Source organism: Azolla caroliniana, unplaced genomic scaffold, assembly GCF_043228905.1.
Source record: "Azolla caroliniana isolate FFs.n. ecotype wild unplaced genomic scaffold, voAzoCaro1.0.p SCAF_15, whole genome shotgun sequence".
Classification (NCBI taxonomy): Eukaryota; Viridiplantae; Streptophyta; class Polypodiopsida; order Salviniales; family Salviniaceae; genus Azolla; species Azolla caroliniana.
The window spans coordinates 2,512,035-2,536,282 of record NW_028230450.1 but is presented as its reverse complement, the minus strand read 5'-3'; the positions used below and the strand labels follow the sequence as shown (position 1 = coordinate 2,536,282).

The following is a 24,248-nucleotide window of genomic DNA, read 5'->3' as shown; positions in this document are numbered from 1 at the left end:
TGATGGACACACTGTGAAATTAGCTACAACCGATTCACACTTATGTCCTTACACAGACCAAACGTTAAGTGGATATAATTATACGAGATGAGACAGACACAGAAATTGCCCACAAAGTATTTATATGTATATTCGATTATTGTAGCATACAATTACATATACAAGTATCGAGTAGACTCGGTCACTCTCACTCCCTCTTTTCTAGTATACATCTAGGCTTAGTCTGCTCCAATAATGCCCCCCCCCCCCCCTTCCTGTGTTTGTTTCTCCTCGATATATATAGCTTCCTTTCTGCTCTGCGTTTTCCACCTACTCCTTCCTTGATATTCGGCTTCCCTATTCGGCCGTTAGTGCTCGGCTACTTTTGCTACGTTTCACACTTGTCCCGTTTATCCTGCTTGTCCCACTGGGTAACATTGAGTTGGTTCATTGATTGGATCAATAAGTCAAGAGTTAATCATGTCATTGAGTGGACAATTGAGCAAGACATTTAGTGAGTTTTGAATCACACCATTAAGCACATTGTCACCACATTGGTGTCACACTAATCAACTAGATAGACTAGTGCATTTGTGCAATGTTGATGGAGCATAGTCAAGCGCATCCATGCCACCCTTAACAAGTCATGGTAGTCGAGCCAACCATCAATCTTGTCAAGCAAGTGGAACACGTTGAGCAAATCCATGTCATATTGTTCGAGCTCCATATCAAATGAATTCTACCATTCTCATGATATGTCTTAAGTGTGCATATATCATGTGATGTTCCATGTGGAAAGATATCCAATCCATCTTGCTCCACATTCTTCTAGTTTGCCCTCCATTCCTTCACATAGCTTGGTCAGTCAAGTGCCCACCAATTGCAAGTTCATTCATCGAAAAACACTAGTGTTTTGCCTTCATAGAGTTGATTTTATGAAATCATTAAGAGCACTTTTTTCATATGTTGGTACCATAGTTGTCAATTGTTGGCTACAACACTCTTCTGAACTTCCAATCATCTGCCTCCATTCCTTCACATTGCTTGGTCAGTCAAGTGCCCACCAATTGCAAGTTCATTCATCGAAAAACACTAGTGTTTTGCCTTCATAGAGTTGATTTTATGAAATCATCAAGAGCACTTTTTTCATATGTTGGTAACATAGTTGTCAATTGTTGGCTACAACACTCTTCTGAACTTCCAATCATCTACCTCCATGTAACATGATATGTCGCAATGGTGACACTCAGGTTTGATGATCGTTTCCTCCACCATTGACCCCACCCCCTTTCTTTTGGAGTTTCCTCATCCATTTCACTTCCCATTTTCAAATGGGAAGTTCTCCTCTTGCTATTACAAAGATCATGTGTGCTCACTATTCCATTCATTTTGTTACCCTCTTCCTTTATATCGTCCACGATCATCATCTAAGTTCGATAGGGCATTTGCATTTCCAAATCAAATTGTTTATTACCCTTATTGTAGCTCTCTTTGAATAGCAAGATTGGTTGTAGGTCAAAGAACATGGCAATATGTCTCTCATGATGATGGTGGTTCTTACGATGCCAAAATGTATGGATAGGCCATCAAGTCAAACTTGCACCTCTTCGATGGAGGCTGGAGAATCACATAAGTTATCAATTTTCAAGGTCTCGTCATTGATAAACATACCCCATTGTTGCAAGTCATTAATGCATTACACAACTACCCATGTTATCCTTTTCCTTTATGTCATCTTACATAATTTTCATGCATGGAGTCAAGTGTGACGTCAAGGCATTATCAATGTAGCATGTAGCACTAATACCTTGAAACCAACCATTGTTATTATAATGTGGCCACATAGCTTGTATATGGAGTAGCCCGATCACATGTCTTCTGTTGTGAGTCAAGGGAGAAATCGACATGACAAGAAGGAGAAATTATCAACAAGAAGATGAATATGAATATGCAAATAGGAAACACTCTCCGCAATAAGGAGCATGACTAGACTATCCAAAGTTGGAAATACAAGATGGCACAATACCTCTTACACAATGTAAAGAACTTGAGATTGTTGTTCTATAGATTATTAAGTATATAAACTAAGTAAATGTGTGTGTGAGAGAGTATAAAGAGAGAGAACACTCATGTACACCAATGAGTATAAATTATATTGATCAAAATGGGGGAGATTACAATGAAGCTACAAAGATACTTAAATCAAATCATCAATTAATCAACCATGTAAACAATAGTTAATTTCTACTCATTTTGCCTTAACAAACAATACCTTCTCCCCACATTTTGTTGACCTTGCAAGTGGTATTGTAAACCTTATATTGTAGACTTCACCAATGTGATTATGATAGTTTCTTTTGTGGTTTTGCAATAATCTTTCCATATCTTTGCTTTATTGAGGACAACTATGTCATATTATTTAGTTATAAGTTATAACAACCCTATAAGGCTCTTATTTTCAATCCAAAATATTGATCATTGGCAAAACACATGCAAGAAACATGACATATTGTAATTTGTGTGGAACCTTATTGGGTATGAATGACTAATTGCCAATGACATTGTAATGCCAAAAGGAACTCTTTAGGGGTTCAACTTCTATAAAAAAGCAAGAGTTCTCATATAAAAAAACCTCTGGGTGCCCCAAATTTGGGCCTACCTTTTGGTCCCCATTCACTCTTCTTTACATCCACTTTGAGTCACTTTCCTCCACGTAGCTTTTCCACAGTAATTAATTGAGATATATATGGTTTTTACTTGGCAACTATTTATTCATTGAGACACCTTGTATGTTTCTTGTGTCATAGCTATCTATTTAGTTAAGATTAAATATACCTTCGTCTTCTTCTTTCTAACAATGGTTTATATTATGTTTAAAGTGACTTACATGAAATTTCAGCATAGATTTTTACCTTTTCAACTGCTCTTGGACTACTATAGACATACATATGTCCCAAAGCATTACTAATAACAGTTATTCATGGCCACATGCCTCATGTCGATGGAGTAAATACCTAGAGCGGTGGCTGATACCTCCAACGTATACCACCATTAACCATACTGAATATCGTCATCATTTCCCATCTCTTCTTAAAAACCTCTTTCTTTCGAAACACTACATCTGAATCACCTTTGATAACATCATATTCTCCTTTTAGTGTATGCACCAAGGTCACCCAAATCTCCTTGACTACATCCACAACATTCCATTGAATTTGTTGAAATATTATTCGACATCTACAGTTAGTCTACAAAATCCATAAGGTTATTGAACTAATTGTTTCCGCAACCACTCCATTCTGAACTAATTTAATAGGCATACATGGCGACACTTTCTCAACATATCAACCTCTTGTATATAATACACATTGCAAAGTTAACCTTTTCTTTTTCATAATCTTGTACCTCATCCTTAATATCAACCCCACATCATTGCCCCCCATTTATATGCTCTAGAGCCATACACCTCATGCAATATATCTTAATTATTATAGTGATTAGGTGTATGCTAATTTTAAATTAACTTAAGAAACCATTGAGGCTTCCACAGTTGCATTGAGTGAGAGATAAGTGCTTTTATATGTTAATATATGACATAGTCTTTGCCCTTAGGGAGTGAGATCCCTTAACCCTTAGACCAACCCACTCCTCAGGATTCAGTATTGACCCTTAGAAGTGCAACACCTAAAGCCTACGAGTCATGTTGGCCACTTCAAGGAAACTCAACTCATGCTTCATGGGAGAATGAACTATTAAATATTGTGCCTATTGGTTTGTAGAGATTGTATGTTTTATTTATGTTTTATCTTTTGGTTTGAGGAAGGGCAACCCCTTGGTATTTAGTAGTGACCATTGGAAGTGCAATCAATACTTGACGGTATGAGTCATGTTGACCACTTTAAGGAAACTTGATTCATGCTTCATGGGAGAATGAGCAATTAAATCTTGCATCTTTTGGTTTGTAGACGTCCTATGTTTTATTTATAAGTGATATGCCATCGTGGTCATAGGGTGGTGTTACATTATGATTGTAATAGAAATGCTTGACCACTATTTATGAGTTTCATTTCCGTTCACCTTGTGCGTGTCTCCTAAATTTACAACATGCATATGCTTTCTATTGGGTGTGCAAACATTACCAATTAACTTCCTAGGTAGTTAAGTTAATATTCATTTATGATCAATTCATAAGGTCATATGATCCAATTGTGGATTCCAATGTCAAAGTGAAATTTTATGTATGTGATCCCAAATACTATATGAAAACAACATATAATCAATCACACTATATTATTGTTGTGATTTCTACATGTAAACCCATCCCATAAAGGTACACCATTTGTAATAAGAATTCTAATACTATTGGAGATTTGTAGAACTCTCTCTCTCTCTCTCTCTCTCTCTCTCTCTCTCTCTCTCTTTGGTGAAAACACACAATTATATTAATAAATGTGTGTGAAAAACACTACTTACAATACGTGTGACAATGGAGTATGGTCACACACTAACCACACTACACTACATGGGTAGTGGAACATGTTGAATTGCCAATAGGCAGGACGAACACTCCACCGAGGAAAGAATTTCCACTTGTTCCAATAAAGAAAATTGCCACATTAGTACTCCCTTCAACTTTCGTAGATATGCTTTCACTCCATGTCTATCATCGAATACAAAAGCGTTGCGCATGTTCCAATTATGACGCAATCCCCAATATCTCAGAAATAGGAAAACAATCTCCATCTCTGATTTTGGGTCAGCCTATGTAAATTGTGCAAACACCCATTGTCTAGGTGTCAAATAACTCCGTGATAAAACTTGCCAAATTTGAGAAATGTAACTCCAAATTTGACAAACAATTGGACATTGTATAAATCGATGAGTATTATCTTCTATCTTAACTGTGCAAAAGAAGCAGGTACCCGTTACTAGTCCACGACGCTTTAAAGCTAATCCCAAAGGCAATCCTCCGATCAAAACTCTTCAAATGAATACCTTTGCAACATGTGGCAATTTAGAATGCCAACTACGTTGTAAGATCTGCCACCACCCATGATCAGATTTGTGTATTTTCCATTCTTCTTCAGCCTTAGATGATAACCATCCAAGAGACTCAACGGAACAATGATACAAAAGATTAGTAGTCACTTGTAACAATGGTGTTTGACCCCTTAAACTCCAATCAATCCACGGTCGTTCTCCTGTTTGTAGAGGTAAGGGACCTTGCATCAATGCAATATTCTGTAGTTGTTGCCAAATAAACCCATAATTAGGCGGGATGCGTAATAATTGTCGTGCTTTAGTAAACTCCAAAATTCTTTGAGATGGAACCTCAACTATATCTCCCACCTCTTTGACCCCCAAACAAAACAAACGATTAAATTGAGAACGTAATCTCTCCTTTCCTGGCCAACATAATAACCGAGAAGACACAAGTAACTCTTTTTGCAAAGAGTTACAATGCTCTCTATTAGATGATGGTTTCCATACACATAACAAGAGTGCTTCTTGCCATGAGGTAACTAAGTGTTGAACACATGAAGAACCCGGAATCCTAAGTGAAATACATCCATTCAGTAATTGCCACCATGAAGCCTTAATCGTTGTCCTCCCATGTGTTAAACCCTTGTTCTCAATGAAATATCGAACAATAGATATCCATGGTTGTGAGTTTGAACACATGTCTTGTAATAATGAAAATCTACGAGCCATCATATGCATAGATAAGTTCAATATTCCAACCCCACCCCCCAATCGCTTCGGGGTTGGTAGATGATTCCAAGCAATCCATGTGATTCCCATCTTATCCCTCTTCTTCCACAACAAATATCGAAGAGGTTGCAAAACAGAATTCAACGCCTTCTTTGTCCATGGCAATAATGGCAAGTAATATAATATCATGGGTTCCATAATACATTGTACAACCTTCAAGCAAACATGAAATGGCCAAGATTGTGACTTCCAATACATGAACTTATCCCTCAACTTACTAGACATCCATTCAATCAATTGACCATTTGTAACATTCATTCCTAATGGATAGCCCAAGTGTCGAAAAATAGAGCCTTTCTTCACCACGGATCCTTGCCATCCCAAACATTCCAAATCCCTTTCAGTGCATGATATGAGACTAGACTTCCTCCAATTAATATGTAATCCGGAAGCCAATGCAAACTGATTCCATACAAGCATCCCCTTCTCAAGATTCTTCTGTGAGGCTTGTACAAACATGAAAGAATCATCCGCCAAAGCTTGTGCTACTATTTGCCCTCCGGACGGAAGGTGTAAACCCACAATGTCACCATTTATTGCAAGTCTTGATAGCATCACTAACAAAGGATGAGTAACAATAGCAAACAATAATGGGTTAAGAGGGCATCCTTGACAAACGGATCTTGTGAGGGCAATATCTGATGTAACTCACCCATTAAGCATTACTCGAGACACTACATCTTGTCCTAATAAAAAGATGAGGCAAGACATACGAGGTCCAAAGCCCATTGTATGCATTAACCCAGCAACAAAAGACCAATTAACATGATCATAAGCTTTCTCCAAATCTAATTGCACCATAATCAATTCTTGATGAGTGTTCCGAGCATAATCCATGGCCATTTGAACATTCAACACATTATGCAATATATTTCTACCTGCAATAAAACCATATTGGGCGGGGTGTATCAACTTTGGCAAATACTTTTGTAATCTATTTGCCAAGACCTTCGTAAATATCTTGTACAACCCCCCCATCAAAGAAATAGGTCTCCATTGATGAAATGACTTAGGAGATGCCACCTTTGGAACTAGTTTAATTAGACCAATCTTCCAAGCTTGAGGCATACAACCAGAATCCCAAGAATGTTGAAAAATCAAAGTCAAGGGCCCCTTTAAAATGTTGGAATATCTCTTAAAAACTTCATTTGTCAAGTCATCCCAACCAGGGCTCTTACCACTAGGAAGATGCCTTAAAACTACATCCACCTCATCCTCAGTGAAATCTGCATCCAATTCATGACTAATGAGATCATGCACAATACATCCAACCACATCATAAAACTCATGACGTGCTCTACTCACCTCATCTGTCATTAACAATTGTGGACCAATCAACTCCTTAAAGTAATGAAGACATATGTCAATTATTGTTGTAGGATCCACTATCAATTCATCCCCTTGCTTCACATGTACCACATTAGATCGAGCATAAGTAGGATGTAATGCTTGGAAAAACAAATGAGATTGACATTGATTATCAATGAGTCCTTCCTTGAGTTGTCGCATCTTAGCATAACGATAACTTTGGCATTGCAACTGAGAAATAATACCATGCAATTGACTCTGAATATCCAAAAGCTCCTCATCTAATGGTGTATGTATCAATAATGCATTACACCTAGAGAGAACTTGTGAGAATTGTCGAATAAGACCTCTTCTTCGTTGAGCATTGGTTACTCCATACATACGATGAATGATGTTAATGTTTCGTAATGTGATATCCCATGCTTTAACTCCTTTAAGATTCACTTGTTGAGAAAAATTTACCAAAATTTGCTCCATGAGAGAATCAAAGTGAGGTTAAAGCAAAAGAGAAGAGTTAAAGCGTAGTGGAGGCTTTCCAAGTAAAGATTTATACATGTCAATTGCATGATTACACACCTCCAAGCAAATAGGAAAGTGATCTGAAGTTCCAACATCTTGTAGAACGTTCATACGAAGTGATGTCGATAAAAAAGAATCATCATGCATCACATACATTCTATCTAACCGACTCCATGTTTGTCTATGTTGAGAAGATTGGAAGGTAAAACCTGGATTATTCCCTTGCAACTATGTCCAAACATCCAACTTCAAAACCTCCATAGCCAATGAGTCCCAAGCAAGTTACTCAGGATCATCCATGATTGAATGTTCAGACGTAGATTGAAATGCATCAACACACATGTTAAAATCGCCCATAAGTAATCCTGGACGTCCAATAGATAGGGTTTGAAGGAGTGAACCCCATAAGTGGCTTGGTTAGGGGCATAAATCCCAACCACCCACACAACCTTGCCAAAAAAAGTGATTTCTAGAACCAAAAACCGACCATAAGGATCATTATGCACCACTTGAGGATAATACTTATCCCTCACGATTAATACCACACCTGAATAATGATTATTAAGATGTCCTGCATAAAATGATGAATATCCACGCAAATGCATTGTGGATCCTGCTAACTCATGACACTTATGCTCAACTGCACCTACTACATCCCATTCTCTACTTAACAAAGTTTCCCATAGTATATACTTCTTATGAGGAGAACATGCCCCTCTCACATTCCATTTTACCACTTTCATTCAATCAACAATGTTATGGGAGCACTTGCTCCTTTAGAGCAACCGATGTCATGAAACTAGTCAAAGCATGCTCCAATGCTGCATATGGATTTTCATGCACCACATCCTTAGGGTTGTCTATCGAAATCTTTTTTTTAGGTCCTCCCGCTTGACGAAAACCTCGAGAATTCGAAGAATTTACAACTCGTCCCAATAAATCAAATTGAAGGTGAAGGGGTAATCCCTTATCCCTATATTGTCGTTGCCAAGGAACTTTTCGAGGGCCCTCCCTAGTTCTTGAATTACCTTGCCACACGAGTAGTGGGCAAGCTACTACGCTGCATATTCATTGATTTCCCTTTCGACTTGCCCTTAACCTCATGCCAATCTTTGTCAACAACATCACTACTAGCTCTATCCAACGGTTTTTTCCCCTTATCTTTAACCACTAAACTTTGTTTTTCCATATCCATAGATTCAATTCCCTTATTCTTAGGGCCCAAACCTTGAAGTGAGACCTCTTTATAACCTGATCTAGGTGATGTTCCTTCATCCACAAAATCTGAAACACCAACATCTCTCCCAACTCCTTCCTTATCGTTCCCTTCAATAGGAACCTCTGTAGTTGAAGGACAATGACCGTGGCATTCCGCCATAAAGTGACCCCATTCACCACATCCAAAACAATGACTTGCAAATGTCTCCCACTTCAGTTTAAAACAAAGACTTCTCATACCGGGAGCATTCATACCCACCCATCCTGACCTCTTGTGACTTGTATCCCATAACACACAAAATCTACACTTATTTGTAGCATTTGCATGTGGAGATACCAACACTTTACCCATTTGACTCATCAACTCTGGTAAAAGTGGCCATAAAAAAGCATGCTTACAATCCACTGTAACCCAAACAAGTCATTCTTGTTTTAACAAAGCATGATAGTCCACTACGGGGGACCATTGCATAACATGCACCAATCGTTTATCAAAAAACACAAGAACTTTACCCAACAATGCACTTCGATGCTCCAGTGAACGAAATACCACATCATAAAACCCTCGTGGTCCCGCATATATATTTTCAACACAATTTGGTGACACGATTGTGTTCAACCATTGTTTAATCCAATTAACATATGGGAGTTTTCCGGTAAAAAATAATATAACAGCACGATCATAGAATACATCAAATGATTGCAAAACTGCCTTAGTATCAACTTCCACATCATGCACATACTCTTCAATGCATTCTTTCGCTTTTCGCTGCATTTTCATTTTCTTCCACAATATCCGACAATAAGGTATTGGCAATTCCCCATAAATTATCCCAATTACTGTGATCCTTGTCAACTTCATCTACAAGTATTATTTCGGCATATGTTAATTTTTTCTCATTGATTTCTTCAATTCCCTTAAACCTCTTAGAGCTTCCAATGTCTTCCCTTTCACGATTACATTCAACCATCACATTACTCTTTTTTGGATTGATTGTTTCCATATCAATATCCCCCACAATTTGTGAGGAATTCATGTTTATGTCCATCATTATATCGATCCGGGATAAAAACAATTTTCCATGAACAAGAGAGAAAATCAGAACTCACCCGATTGAAGAGGTCGAAGATTTTGAAAGCAATCGAAGACCCACAATGAGTTTTGAGTATGTGGATGTCGACAACACAAGATTCCTTATTGCTATCGCTGCATCTCGTACAAATGGCCAAATTCAACTTGCTATATCTCGTTGAGAAGCTCTACTCGAGGGCTTTCCAACGCTTGTCTTTGTGCTCAATTCTGTTATCGATAGAGAGAGCAACAATAAAAACAAATTCGCTTCTTCTTCCCTTCTCCACTCTTGCGTTTTTTCCTCTCTCTCTATCTCTCTCTCTCTCTCTCTCTCTCTCTCTCTCTCTCTCTCTCTTCGTAAATGTATGTTTATATTAAAACAACATGACAATACAAAAAAAACCTTGATATCAAAACTACTTCAAAAGTAGCGATGTGGCAAGGGCAACCTTCTAAGGTGATGCAATACAAAACAACACAAATGTAACTCGTTAGGGGACAAAGTTCCCATACAACATAATTGTGAAAACTGCCAAATCAACTTTCCTCTTATCCTCATATCTATTGAGATACTCCAGAAAGCCCATCAAATAAGAAACCATTCCGCAAGTTCCAAATATACCACATGCCCAAGTACCTCAAATAATCAAACACAAACTTATACGTTGGGGATGGTAAAACTCTATCACCTTCAATGAAAACCCATTGAAAAGGTGACAAAACACTTCCAGTCAATGACCCCCACAGTTGTAATATAACTATCCATATACTTTTAGTAACATGGCAAGATATAAACCTATGTCGAGAATCTTCATCAATCGTTGTACCACTATCAATGTGTCTTCGTTTTAATGTCATAGCCAAAGGTAACCCACCAACCATAGCACGCCAAAAAAATATCTTTGCACAGAAAGGAATATGAGACTTTCATCTTGCATCTAAAACTCTAACACACCATTCACTTCCACGGATAATGTGACATGTATCCAAAACCTTGCTCTGTACCCAAACTCTATCCTTAACCAACCTACGGTAAACATCATTAGTGTTAATTGCAAATAACCAACCTTCCACGGTTCCACCACCACCAATTGTGGAATCGGTGATGATAAAATAGGCAATTGTACTATTGCTTGCCAAATCTGACCATATCCAAGCAAAGACAGTTTAAAGTCAGAGTTTAATAGAATGGCAAAACTAGGTTTGGTAACTGTGGAGGATGGTATTTTTGAGTCACAGAGGTAGATGATGGCTTTTCGAACTGTGAGAAGTAGAGTTCTCTCTCTCTCTCTCTCTCTCTCTCTCTCTCTCTCTCTCTCTCTCTCTCTCTCTCTCTCTCTCCTGCTTTCTTTTAATTGCACCACACATATTGAAAGATTCATTTATTGCAATTGATATTCTTGTATGTGTTATATTTCTTTCCATTGGCACCATAAAAGCATGTACCATTCAAAGATTGTTATGATGCCAATTTTCTTATGGGTAGAAGAAAGTATGCAAGATAAATAGCTTGTCTTCTAATGTAGAAAATTCACTAAAGTAGTGGTAATGTTGTTGAGGGCCATGTACTTTACACCATATAGAACTATCAAAGTCCGACTCCTTTCTTTGTATTCTACAGAATATATTTTTACGTGATGAAATCTAGTTTATCATTGTTATTGATTACATCCAAGCTTATTTATGTAAACCTTTTTTTTTCCCTGGGATGTATGCAATTTTGAATGTTGTGATATGATACAATGTGCCCCATGACCAATAATAATGTGTTGTGCACACGAGTTATGTGAGACCTTGATTTCAAATCAATGACACAATATTATGTATTGTTACCAATGATGTACATATGCATACTTGTATTGGAAATACACCATGGATTAGCTCGAAATGTTTTAGTTGCCTTTTTAGTTTCCATGTCTTTGGGGGAAGGATCATGGTCTATGAACAAATTCGTAATTTGCAAAGGAAAAGTGTGAGATATTTCACCTAACCATCAAGAGAAACTCATGCCCACCAATTATATATTGTGGAATAATTTTGTTGAATAATATACATACATTTATGAGAATCATGTGACATAAAACACTTCGAGAAAACATACACCGAAATGGATGGACACAAATATTATTTTGATCAAAGAAAATGTATTTTCTTCCTCCTCTAAGTATTAAAATCCCATTTGAGATTGCCTTCCATCCTTTTTTTCTCTTATCTACTCTTATCTTGGTGTGAGTATCTTATGCTTATGGTGGGCCGCCATAAACTCTTTAGATTTCGTAAGCTCTTGCTCTTCATCATACAAAGTATTTCCTCATTGTTATTCCTTTTTTATTATCAACCATGTCTTTGATGTTGGTTATACATACATTGAGAGATCATATCATCCTCATGGAAGTACATAAGCAAATTTTAGGGTTGTTTATTACTCATTTTTTTAGATTTCATTATAACTATCTCAAAGAAAATGAAATAGCATTTTTTACAATGAATTTAACAAATTTAGATTTTATGTAATGGTACGTTATAATTATGTATTCAATTTCCAATTATAAATAATTCATATATATTCATGAAACTATCCATGGAGTCAAGGTTTCGAGTTTATGCTTTAGTAAGCATCACCCTAGGCTCTCTCCCCTACTACTCACATGTTAATAGTTGCACTATGCATATACATATGTGAAACTAAATTCAATGTTTATAAATAAAAGTACATTGACTTAGATTCTTTGTTTATGAATATGATTGATTGTTTCTAGACCTTTTCATCCCACTAGCATACATACATATATACACTTCAAAATCAACACAAAAATATTGCATTATGTTATTATGTATGTCTAGACGTGGTTAGATTAGGGGGACTTCAATGCAAGTTTTTTGCGTTAAGGCATTGCTTGGAGACTAACTTGATCATGGAAAAATAAAAGGTTGCTATGATGCTTAGAACTATATGGATCAAACGAACACCAAGGTGTGATATGTTCATTGTGAAGTGGACTTGTTGAGAGACAACATTAACTCTCAATACACTACACATAAAAAATATATGCACATAATTCATTATGAGACAGAGTTGTTGTTTCACTTGCCTTGTCTATATTGTCACAATGCTTTTGCGGGTGGTGAATGATATATTTTACACAGGCCATGAGCAACAAACTATGAATGAGCTAACTATATGCAAAATCCTATGACATGGGTATTCTATGTTCAATTGTCATAAAATTGAGATAAAGGATTCCTTATAACATAAAGGGGATCGCCATATGTAAGCCCTACACATTACACACATTCAAAGTTATCAAAGAAACGCTTGTTATGAAAATTTCTTTCTTTCTTTATTTTCTTGAGAAAATAACACACATAAATTTTATAATCCTCACCCTCATGTAAGAAAATGCTTTGGAAATAAAGGGCTTCAAAATCTCCTTACAATGAACTCATGTGTTTATGGTTTACATGCTAGCACATACAAGTTTACGGGGGGTGGAGTTGAGACATCGTTTTGAATCTCATAAGTTCCCACGGAAGCTAAATACTAGCGGGGTGATTAAGTGAGTGAGCCAAAATTTCCTACTACCATTGATTATGTGAGAGGAAAATGCACACACATTGGTATGCACGAGCTTCAACATACTGGCAGGGGGGCAGATAGACAAATAAGTATCTTTTGATCATCCATGAGAGACCGATTGCGATTGAGATCGGGATGGGGTGTAGTGCAAGGCAAGGATCGAAAACCACATGCACTACTCTCAACTTTGTGGCTTTGATGCGATCGAGTGTGAAACGGACAGTGATTATGGACAAGGGGTTGTTGTTGCGTGTGTGTCAAGGGGGGGGGGGGGGGTTAGGGTCAAGAGAAGAAGTAGACAGTGGTAGTCTGAGGCTCGAGCAATATACATACAATGAATAGTGGTGTACAGAGAGGCCCGGTGGTTGGGCAGGTAGGCGAAGGGAGGGTACTGAAGGAGAAAGGAGACGATAGTAATCCGAGCAATATACATAAAATGATATAGTAGCGTACAGAGAGGCCCCGGTGGTTGGGCAGGCAGGCAAAGGGAGGGTACTGAAGAAGAAAGGAGACGGTAGTCCGAGCAATATACATAAAATGATATAGTAGCGTACAGAGAGGGCCCAGAGAGGGCCCGGTAACTGGGCAAGCAAGCAGATAGGCAAAGGGAGGGTACTGAAGAAGAAGAAAAGGCAAGGCAGGGGAGGGCCAGGGAGAAGTGATGGGGGGGGGGGGGGGGGGGGTAAAGGGCAGGCAGAGAGAAGAAGAAGAAGAAGAAGAAGAAGAAGAAAGAACACATGGAAAAGAAGGGCATGGTGTGAATGTAAATCTGGAACTGCAAAAGAGAGAGAGAGAGAGAGAGAGAGAGAGAAGGGAAACAGAGCAACCCTTCCCCCCCCCGCCTTCCCCTGTTCCTCCTCCTGCTATATAAAGGACCACACCCCCCCTCCCCTTTCTCTCTCTCTCTCTCTCTCCCTCTCTCTCTCTCTCTCTAACACACACACACACACACACACAAAGAAACAGAGTAGACCTGCAGCTGCTGCCCCTGCCGCCCCCCCTCCTCCTACTCTGCCCTAACCCTAACTCTGGAGTAGCTTCACCTCCTCCTCCCTCCCTGCCCCCCTCCTCCCCTGTCTATACATATATCAGGTTTGTCTATTACCCTCTAGTTTTTGATTGCCTCCCTTTTTTGCTTCTCAATTTCGATTGCCTGAAATTTCCCCTTCATTTTTATATACCTGTGTGTATTATACATATATTTGTTGTGTGTGTGTGTCGGAATCTTTTCGCTCCTCCATTGGATGGGCCGTGTTAGGAGGGCGTGTATATGTGTATGTGTATGAAGTTACAAGTGTTATTATTGTACATGCACATGAAATGTTACTGCACATGTCTGCGTTTAAAATGGTATTTTGAATGCATGTGTATATGTATTATGAAGGGGTGCACTTATTTGTACATGTATATGCATATGAAGTTATAATGGGATCTTGTGACTGCATATGTATGTAGATGTATGAAGTGGTATCTTCTTTATACATGTAATTGTATATGAAGTTGTATATTGGGATCTGATGACTGTACATGTGTGAAGTGGTATTTGATCCGAGGATGCTATATGAAGTAGTATTGGGATGAAGAAGAAGAAAAAGAAGAAGAAGTGGAATGGATTGATGGAATGAATTTTTTATCCGTTGATTGGCGATCAGAGGGTGTGACAGGTGCTTTTTTTTCTTCTTCTCCAGGGCAGGAAGGTTTCAGTAAAACTGGGTTATTGTGCTGTCAACCAAATGGTGCAGAATTTTGTCAATTCTGGTCTTATTTGCCCGATCTGATAGTTCCTTGACATAACAAGATACACATGAAGTAGCTTTATGGGTGAAATTGGTGCTCATTATTTGATCTTTTTGAATCCAAAAGTAATGGGGTCCAAAAGAAGAATAATTTTCAATTTAGACAAGTTGAGATCTGTTGGCTGAAATCGATGCTTTCTCTTCTATCTTATTTAATACAAGAAGAATGGAGAACAAAGGGAGAGTAATGTTTGATTTAAATGAAATACCGGAAGATGATCCAGATATGTCATCACAAAATGCATGTGAACCTCCTCTTACTGAGGTGGGATCTAGGTTCATGCATCCTTCAAAGGAGTCACAAGCTCAGTTTAATAATAGAAGTTTTCTTTCAAAAGCAGAAGCATATGATCAATCACTATCATCAACATCAACATCATCATCATTGGCTGAAGCGCCACCTGCTCTTGGACAACATCCTTTATCGTGTTTCCGTCCATTCGTAAGGGTAATGCCCAAAGGAGCAAGTACGAACGAACCTATTTCCTCCAAAGATGAGGTTCACTCTGGTAATTATAATGATAAAAAAGACATTGCTGATTATACTTCATCTGATATGGTGTTTAAGCCAGTTCAAAATGGTGATGTGGATAAAACATCGAAGCCTTCAAGTTGTCCATCGGAACTGGAGTTGGAAGAAAAGGAGCTTGATATGCATAGCAATGGTCATAAAAGCTTTGGATCTATGCAACCTGGAGGTTGTTATGCCTCTATCCTTTTACAATATCCTTAAATCTATAGGTTTGTATTTAGGGATGCATTTTGATTATTTGCTAATTGTTTCAGATGGATGTGACTCTGAAAGAGCTTCAAATAAGTTCAGCAATAAAGAAACATCTCCGCAAAGTTCTGTAAATGCTAATGTAGCAAACCAATCTTCTAGAGACACAGAAAATAATAGAACCAATCTTAGTATAGTATCAGCCATTGACAATGCTCTCAAAGTAGATCCGTCTAAAGGCAATCAATTCTCTACTGAAACCAAATTTTCAACAAGTTTTGGAAAGAGAGGAAGACTGGATCAGAAAGATGCGATGTTGGGCAAAAAGCGTAATAGGCAAACTATGTTTCTAGATGTTCGGGAGGCTGCTAAACAAGCAGCCCCACCAAAGATTCCTAGTGTGAAAAAAAGCGCTGGAGCCACTTCTAGAGGTAACAAAGATACACCCAAAACTCCAGTCGTTCCTCCACTAACAATTGATCCTAGATTGAAAGATTCAAGGAATTTGAATGCGACAAGTGGAATGTTAAACAGTGCAAGCCCGTCAGAAATGAAATCTAATGCCTTTCCACTGTCAGATATTGGTTCTGATGGTGCATTAGTATCACAGCCTTCCATGTCTGAAGGATCTTCTTCTACGATAGTTGGAAGACAAAATAGTGGGAAACAAGATGTAGAGGATAAAGTAAAAGGTTCTCAACCAATTAAAACTGCTGTGGTAAAGTATCTTGCACAGGGAAAGTTGGATGAGAAACTTTCGAGCTTTGCTAGGTCTCCTACTCCAAAGAAAAATCCAACCCCTTTCAGGAAACAAGTGACAACATATTCTCAAGACTCTTCCATAGAGCGACTTCATCGGGAGGCAACTTGTGACAAACTGTGGAAGCCATCTGGTTAGTATTTTGAAGAGAAATCCTCTTTGAATATATTCCTTTCCCTTTTTCAAGTCTGATAATTGTAAATAAGGGTAAGGGACAAATTACAATTACATATGGATGGGAAAAATAATTTTCTCTTACACTGGTGGTGCTGCATGAACAGCATCCAGTGGAACAATTTGTTCGGCAAATCTTCTGAATTATCTATGATTATCAGCGGAGTCAGAAGGCATAACAGAAAGTGGAGCTTGATTTTCCAGAAACTGGTGAAGACAGTTTTATCTGGTGATTTTTAGGGGTAGTACGAGTCTTGTGTTGATACTTGGATTTCTGTTTGAACTTTCCAACGAGCACTTTTTTTCCAGTGTGTCAAGATGATTGTATGTTGAAGCTCATGATGAATATTGAGCATTTCAAGATGAAATTCACTGGGGGAGCAGAGTGTGAGCTTTTTCTCCAGTGTATCATCATTCCAGAACTAGGTACTTTGACATCCATTTGTGTTAGTTGTCCACAAATAACTAAGCTCTTAAATGAGCTTGGGAATCAGCGTTGCTCATTATATGTGTTTTTGTGAGGGGTTCAAACCGAATTTTAAAGACTAACTATTATTTAGAGTGTTAAATAGGCTTCTGAGGGCGTTTGTTGTTTTAGAATCCTAAATCTGGGCATCTCTTGAGCAATTGTTGTTTAGAGTGATTCTGGACACTACTCTTAGATAATAATGTAATTTATCTTGATGAACATAGGTAATTTGTTAAGTAACCACAGATAACAAATCTCGACTCATTAATGTGAAGCTTTTGGTCATGGACTGTGGCAGTGATATTGTTGAACACTTCTTTTCTATTTGGAGCACTTGAACAACTGGTTTTTGTACTTACGCACAATAATCTGATGCTAGACATGGCTACAGAATCTATCAGATGCAGAAACATCATGCCTTCTTTGTGTTTCTATTGATTTTTAAAATTTGAGATTTGTGCAGGTGTGCGTGAACTCCACCAGTTTAGTGGAAGTGATCACTTCGTTTTTTTATTTATTAATTCTATGTTAATGTTTTTGTGGCACAGGTGAGGCGGAACTTCAATGTGTTCCTGGTAATTTTGACTCTGTACAAGAGTATGTGAATGTATTTGAGCCCCTCCTCTTCGAAGAGTGTAGAGCACAGTTGCTCAGCACATGGGAAGAATTGTGTGAGGGAGTCGCCAAGGACCCACATATTCAAGTGTGTGTAAAGAGCGTAGAAAGGCGTGAAAGAGGTAAAAGAAAATTACCTTTTAGTCCTTCAAAATGTGGATATCAGTGAACTAAATATTGTTTGCTTTGCATGTCTATTTTTAAGGATGGTATGATCTGGTGGTTCTACCGTTAGATAGTCAAACGAAATTAGGGTTTAAAGAGGGAGATGTTGCAGTTGTATCAACTCCAAAGCCTGGTGCAGGTATAAGCCATTTATCTTGTTGATGTTAATATAATACCTGCAATAATAACCGAACTTGTCATTCCACATAAAAGTACATGCAGATCAGTTTTACTGATCTTTCCATGAAACTTACTGTCAATTTTGTCAGGCATTAGAATGAAAAGAACCAATGGTTCAAGTGTTAATGAAGCAGATATATCAAGCCGTACTGCTGGTATTGTTCGACGATATATACCTATTGATACAAGAGACTTACATGGAGCTACACTTCGCTTCTATGTAGGTGAAAGGTATGTGTTGGTAAAGTTTTCTTAGAGATGTAAGTTTTATGGCTTGACTCACAATTCATTCTTACGAAGGGTCTACTTGGCAGCCAAATTAGTGAAGAAGTGATCATTAAAAAATTTCAAGCGAAGGGGACGACATGGTATTTGACAGTTCTTGGGTCTCTTGCAACAACCCAGCGTGAATATGTAGCATTGCATGCTTTCCAGAACCTTCAATCACAGGTTACTTGTCACATCATTGTTACCATTTCTCTCTGATTCCCTGTTGTCATCCTCATCAGCTGAAGTTTCAATATATAATATGCAGATGATCAAAGCTATACTAAACCCTAAACCAGAATTTTTTCCTCGGTATGAGGAAGAACCCCCTGCAATGCCCGAATGTTTTACACCACCATTTCATCAACATCTTCATAGGCATTTTAATAACCCACAGCTTGGAGCCATTAAATGGGCAGCAATGCATACAGCATCCGGTTCACACAATACCACCGTAACTGGGAAGCGCCAGGATTCATGGCCTTTCACCCTTGTTCAAGGCCCCCCTGGCACTGGTAAAACACATACGGTTTGGGGTATGCTTAACGTAATACATCTTGTGCAATATCAAAGGTATTATGCAGCATTGCTGAAGAAGCTTGCACCAGACAGTCTCAAGTCGGAGGAGATAGAAGAAAGCATCTCAATTCAGAGCGGCAGTTTAGATGATGTTTTGCAGAAAATGGATCGCAACTTGGCAAGGATTCTTCCAAAGTTGTGCCCAAAACCGAGAATGCTAGTATGTGCCCCCTCAAATGCTGCAACTGATGAGTTGCTAACAAGGGTTTTAGAAAGGGGCTTCATAGATGGAGAGATGAAAGTGTATAGGCCTGACATTGCTCGGGTGGGTGTTGATACTCAAACAAGGGCATCCCAAGCTGTGTCAGTGGAACGGAGGTCAGATAACCTCTTAGGAATGTCTAAAGATGATGTTGTCGGCTGGTTACAACAGCTTCGTTCAAGAGAATTATTTTTGGCCCAACAAGTTGCGTCATTGCAGAAGGAATTAGCAGCAGCTGCAGCAGCTCGAGGGCAGGGCTCAGTGGGTGTAGATCCAGATGTTCTCTCTGCTAGAGATCATTCCCGTGATACCAAGTTGCAGCAGCTAGCAGCGATTGTGGAAGAAAGAGACAAAGTGCTGGTGGAGATGTCTCGTTTGTACATTGTTGATAGCCGCTTGCGAGGTGGATGCTCTTTAGAGGATGCTCGCATGAAGCTCGAGGCAAGCTTTGCAAATGAAGCCGAGATTGTGTTTACAACAGTTTCAAGTAGTGGTCGTCGTCTATTCAACCACCTTACTCATGGTTTTGATATGGTTGTGATTGATGAAGCAGCCCAAGCAAGTGAAGCAGCAATTTTAACACCATTGGGCTTAGGAGCAGCACGATGTGTGTTGATAGGCGATCCTCAACAGTTGCCAGCCACTGTTATAAGTCGAGCTGCGCATACATTACAGTATAGTCGGAGCTTATTTGAACGATTTCAGCAAGGTGGTTGCCCTACATTGCTTTTGTCAGTTCAGTATCGCATGCATCCTCAGATAAGAGATTTCCCATCCCGTTATTTCTACCAAGGACGTCTTGTGGATAGTGATAGTGTTTCATCTATGCCAGATGAGCCTTACCATCAAGATGCTCTCTTAAGGCCTTACATATTTTATGATGTAAGCCATGGGAGAGAATCTCATAAGGGAAACTCTGTCTCTTATCAGAATACCACGGAAGCCCATTTTGCGGCTCGGTTATATGAGCATTTGCAAAACTTTATAAAGTCAGCAGGAATGGGTAAAGTTTCTGTGGGTGTCATCACTCCTTACAAACTGCAATTGAGGTGCCTACAGCAGGAATTTGGTTGTGTGGTCGGAGCTGATGTTGAGAAGGTCTATATCAATACAGTTGATGCATATCAAGGACAAGAGAGAGACATTATGATAATGTCTTGTGTCCGAGCATCTGGCCATGGAGTGGGTTTTGTAGCTGATATAAGAAGGATGAATGTTGCTCTCACACGAGCTCGACGATGCCTTTGGGTATGCTCTTTATCATTATTGTATCTGGTTTCTTTAAAAGTTAAAATAGGCGTGTGAGCTCGTTGTTTATATATGCGTGTACTGTAGTATGTTTTTAATATTTTTAATTTTACATAGCATAAATATTCTGTTGATTTTCACCTCACTTTGAGATTTCCCCAGCAGTAATATTATACATTGCAAAAAAAGTGTGCATACTTGATTTATTCATATCGTTTACTTTATAAATATTTAGCACGCCTTTGTGTGCATTTTTTTTTGCTTCTTTAAGTATTTGTCGTTAGTATTACATTTCAAATGATACCTCACATACACACTTATTGATGACCTTTTTTATTGTTTATGATTTGTGACAGGTTATTGGTAATGCTGCAGCACTAGCGCAGTCTGAGGATTGGGCCGCCCTCATTGCAGATGCAAAAGAGAGAGGATGTTTTGTAACAATGAATTCTCCCAATGTAAAAAATCTACTTGCGTCACGGAGTACAAACACTCCTCTCCTTTTGAGCAAAGGTCCTGGATTGCTTAAAGTACCTAGACCGCCACCTAGCCATATGAACAAAGCTGAAGAAATTAAGATGCCGTCTCAGAACCAAAGCAATATTGTCATTAAAGAGCATGCTGAAAAGCCAGATACTACACCGAATGTAGGGGTTGGGGAGGATTCTTTAATAGAGGACACCTAGGATAGCAGGATTTCATCAGATGTTGCTAACCGTGTATCTGTGCAAACTGAATGGTGAGACCTACAGAAATCTTGAAAAACAAGTGCAATGCAGCAAGGTTTATAGAAAAATGGAGCTGAAGCAAAAAATCTTAGTCTTTTGGTGGAATTGAAACCGTTCGAGTGGTCTGAACAACCAGCCAAACGAATATATGTTTTTTGTCCCGTCAATTGGGAGAACACTTTCAAATTTGGCTCGTAAAGAGTAGTTGCATTTTGTGGCAGATAGGAATATCATCTGATGAAATATTCTGAGCTGGCTTAAATGATTTTATGAGAGTTCTCTTACTGAGATAATCATAAACTCATGATATACAAACCCAATGAGAGCTGGCTCGCCAACTAATTTATAGCCTATATTGGAGGGTCTTTCTGCTATCAAAGTTTTAGTTCTCTTGCTGAGGCAGCAAAGCAGCAGATTTACTGTCCTTTTATGGACACAATGATGATAGCTTGACAAAGTGATGCTGCCCCAAAATAAATTATTAGCCCAATGGGATGTCATTATGGTATCTACATTTCTATTTCTCTTACTGAGGCAAAAGGAACAGGGTTCTCTGTTCCCATACAGGGACAATGATAATAATTTGCCAAAGAAACACGATGTAGGTTGGGCAGCCCAGGTATGATCTATATATATACACATACGTTTCTGTGTGATTATTTGGAGGTGACTACCTTTGCAAATTCGCAATAGTCACAATGGAGGCTGTTTTAGCAATCAAATCAGGAAGCAATTTCCTTCTTTATCAATCGTTGGAGTTGGAAACTTCTCATAAGCAAGTCTTGGCTTTTTATCAAGCTCTGCTGTACATGTTGAGGGAGATTTGTATAGATGTTTTTTATTTTGGTAGTCACATTCTGATCAAGGGCATTATGCACCAAGTTGGAAGAAATTGTACATTTGGTGGTGTTAATGCTCAATATTAGTTGGTGTGCAGCCTTGACTGAGCTGTAATGAATCCATTGCATCCTGCAGATCTCATGCTATGACACAGATTCTCGTGCACTTGTGAAAATATCTTATTTGAGCAATGCCAATATGATATTCCCTCAGGACTATCAAATTATTTTTTTCATTGAGAGGTTATCTGAGACTGACTATCAAAGAACATTAAAAGGTTATCAGCTCCATATTGATCCAGAAATATTTATTTTGGTCCCATAACTACAGGATTCATGAGGATGTGCGGGATGCTGAGTGATAAATCATTGCCATCATCCCTCATGACACCTTTGTAAGTTCCTTTTCTGTCTGCAACCAGTTGCTCTGAAACTGGGATCGGATGACATCAGCTTGCTTTTGCAAATTCTTTACGTATTAGTGTTTGTATTCGAGCTAGCCTTAAGGATCGGATGACATCAGCCTTCTTTTGCAAATTCTGTACCTGTAAGTGTTTGTATTCGAGCTGGCCTTAAGGATTGTATTCGATCTTGATGTCTAATGTTTTGTGTGGACTTACCCCTGTAGAGTTTGCATAGGCAAACTAGCTTGATAGTCTGATCTTTTGAAATTTTTGGGATAATCCACCAGTCCAATTCAAAGTACATTTGACTTCTCCAGAGCATGCAGGCTTAACTCTTGGTAGGGTTGTGACAACATGTATGATTGATAGATAGGTTTTTAATTCTTTGAAAAATAAGCTACATTGAAATTATTTTCTACATAAAACGGAATAACGTGCTATTGGTAAGACATTCTTTTCTCTCTCAAATAAAGGTGTAAGACGTTCTTTTCTCTCAAATTAAGAACTTCTCTTAGATAAAAGAATCCAAAGACTAATGTGTCTTCCCTTAAATAAAAGATTAATCCAGTGACTAATGTGGGACATTAATTGGCAGTTTCCAGTCCAATTCGTAAGGATATGTAATCGAAGTAAGATGTCATGTGTTACACTTGTATCAAACTTTAACAATTTACAGATAATGTGTGTAAATATGTTACCTCTGAGATGTTGAATGTGGTGCATCAATTTTATGTTGTGTCCCTCAAAAACACAAATGTTTAGAGGTTCATAAAGACAAATGTGACAAATGTGGGTAAAAAACCAAATAGGCGAAGTGTATATACATACAAGAAGCTGAAAAATAATACAAAAAGAAAGATGCTGAACAATTAAAAAAGAAAGGTGTTTTCAAGTGTCAGGGCAGTAATGTACATAGATGGGAATGGTGTTCCAATGACTAGCATATCATCATGTTGTGATTATATTAACTATAATACACACCTTTAGATAGTTAGTGGAACAGCTTTCATTTGAGTGGGACCTTCATATTAGTACCACTTGTTTTAAACAATAGTTTGAGAAAGAAGTTCGTTCCAATCACTGAGTGTGCTTGATGTGTTGAATGTCACGATTTTTTTATTGTATGACCCTTTCCAATCATGTGATTGATTGCCTGCTTGAAAGAGATTTTGCCCATTCATATATTCAACAAATAACTCTTTCTAGGATGCCTTGCGGATTATATGTTGCCTATGCATTTAAAGTGATTAAATAGTGTGATTATAAAAAATACACTGGAATTCATTATATCACTGTTTGCTTTTGCTTTTGCTTTTACTTTGTGATTTTATTGTGTAGAAGTGCTATGGAACTTCACTAATGTTACAGCTTAAGGCTTTCATTGCAAATTTAATGAACAGGATACTAAAGACCAATTCATTAGTATCAGTACATTTGCGAACACATTCTTGCTTCCGTTACAATGCTGATGGTAAAATTTTGGGATTCCACTTTTCCAAAAGAAACTAAAATTATATCTGTTGAATAGATATAGTCATAATCATAGTACATCTGAAGAACTCAATATTTAAGTTAGTGCTATTTGACACTTAAATACACAGAAAAAACATGCAATAAGCAAATAAACAATGCTCAAAACCTTTGCGAATTTCTCAT

General features: G+C 38.2%; 1 protein-coding gene across 1 annotated transcript; it reads left to right on the top strand.

Moving 5' to 3' along the window:
* The first annotated feature begins 14,889 nt into the window (after nt 1–14,889).
* LOC147854340 (putative helicase MAGATAMA 3) lies at nt 14,890–22,420 on the top strand. Its single transcript, XM_087331577.1, has 8 exons — nt 14,890–15,939; nt 16,028–16,855; nt 17,914–18,102; nt 18,186–18,284; nt 18,415–18,556; nt 18,640–18,775; nt 18,861–20,621; nt 20,978–22,420. The coding sequence occupies exons 1-8, from the start codon at nt 15,408–15,410 to the stop codon at nt 21,305–21,307; spliced, it is 4,017 nt and encodes a 1,338-aa protein (XP_087187703.1). The 5' UTR covers nt 14,890–15,407; the 3' UTR covers nt 21,308–22,420.
* Nucleotides 22,421–24,248: the final 1,828 nt, after the last annotated feature.

Coding starts and splice junctions, on each gene's coding strand:
- LOC147854340 (XM_087331577.1), top strand. CDS start 15,408: ATGGAGAACAAAGGGAGAGTAATGTTTGATTTAAATGAAATACCGGAA. Junction 15,940..16,027: donor TGGATCTATGCAACCTGGAG/GTTGTTATGCCT, acceptor TAATTGTTTCAG/ATGGATGTGACTCTGAAAGA. Junction 16,856..17,913: donor CAAACTGTGGAAGCCATCTG/GTTAGTATTTTG, acceptor TTTGTGGCACAG/GTGAGGCGGAACTTCAATGT.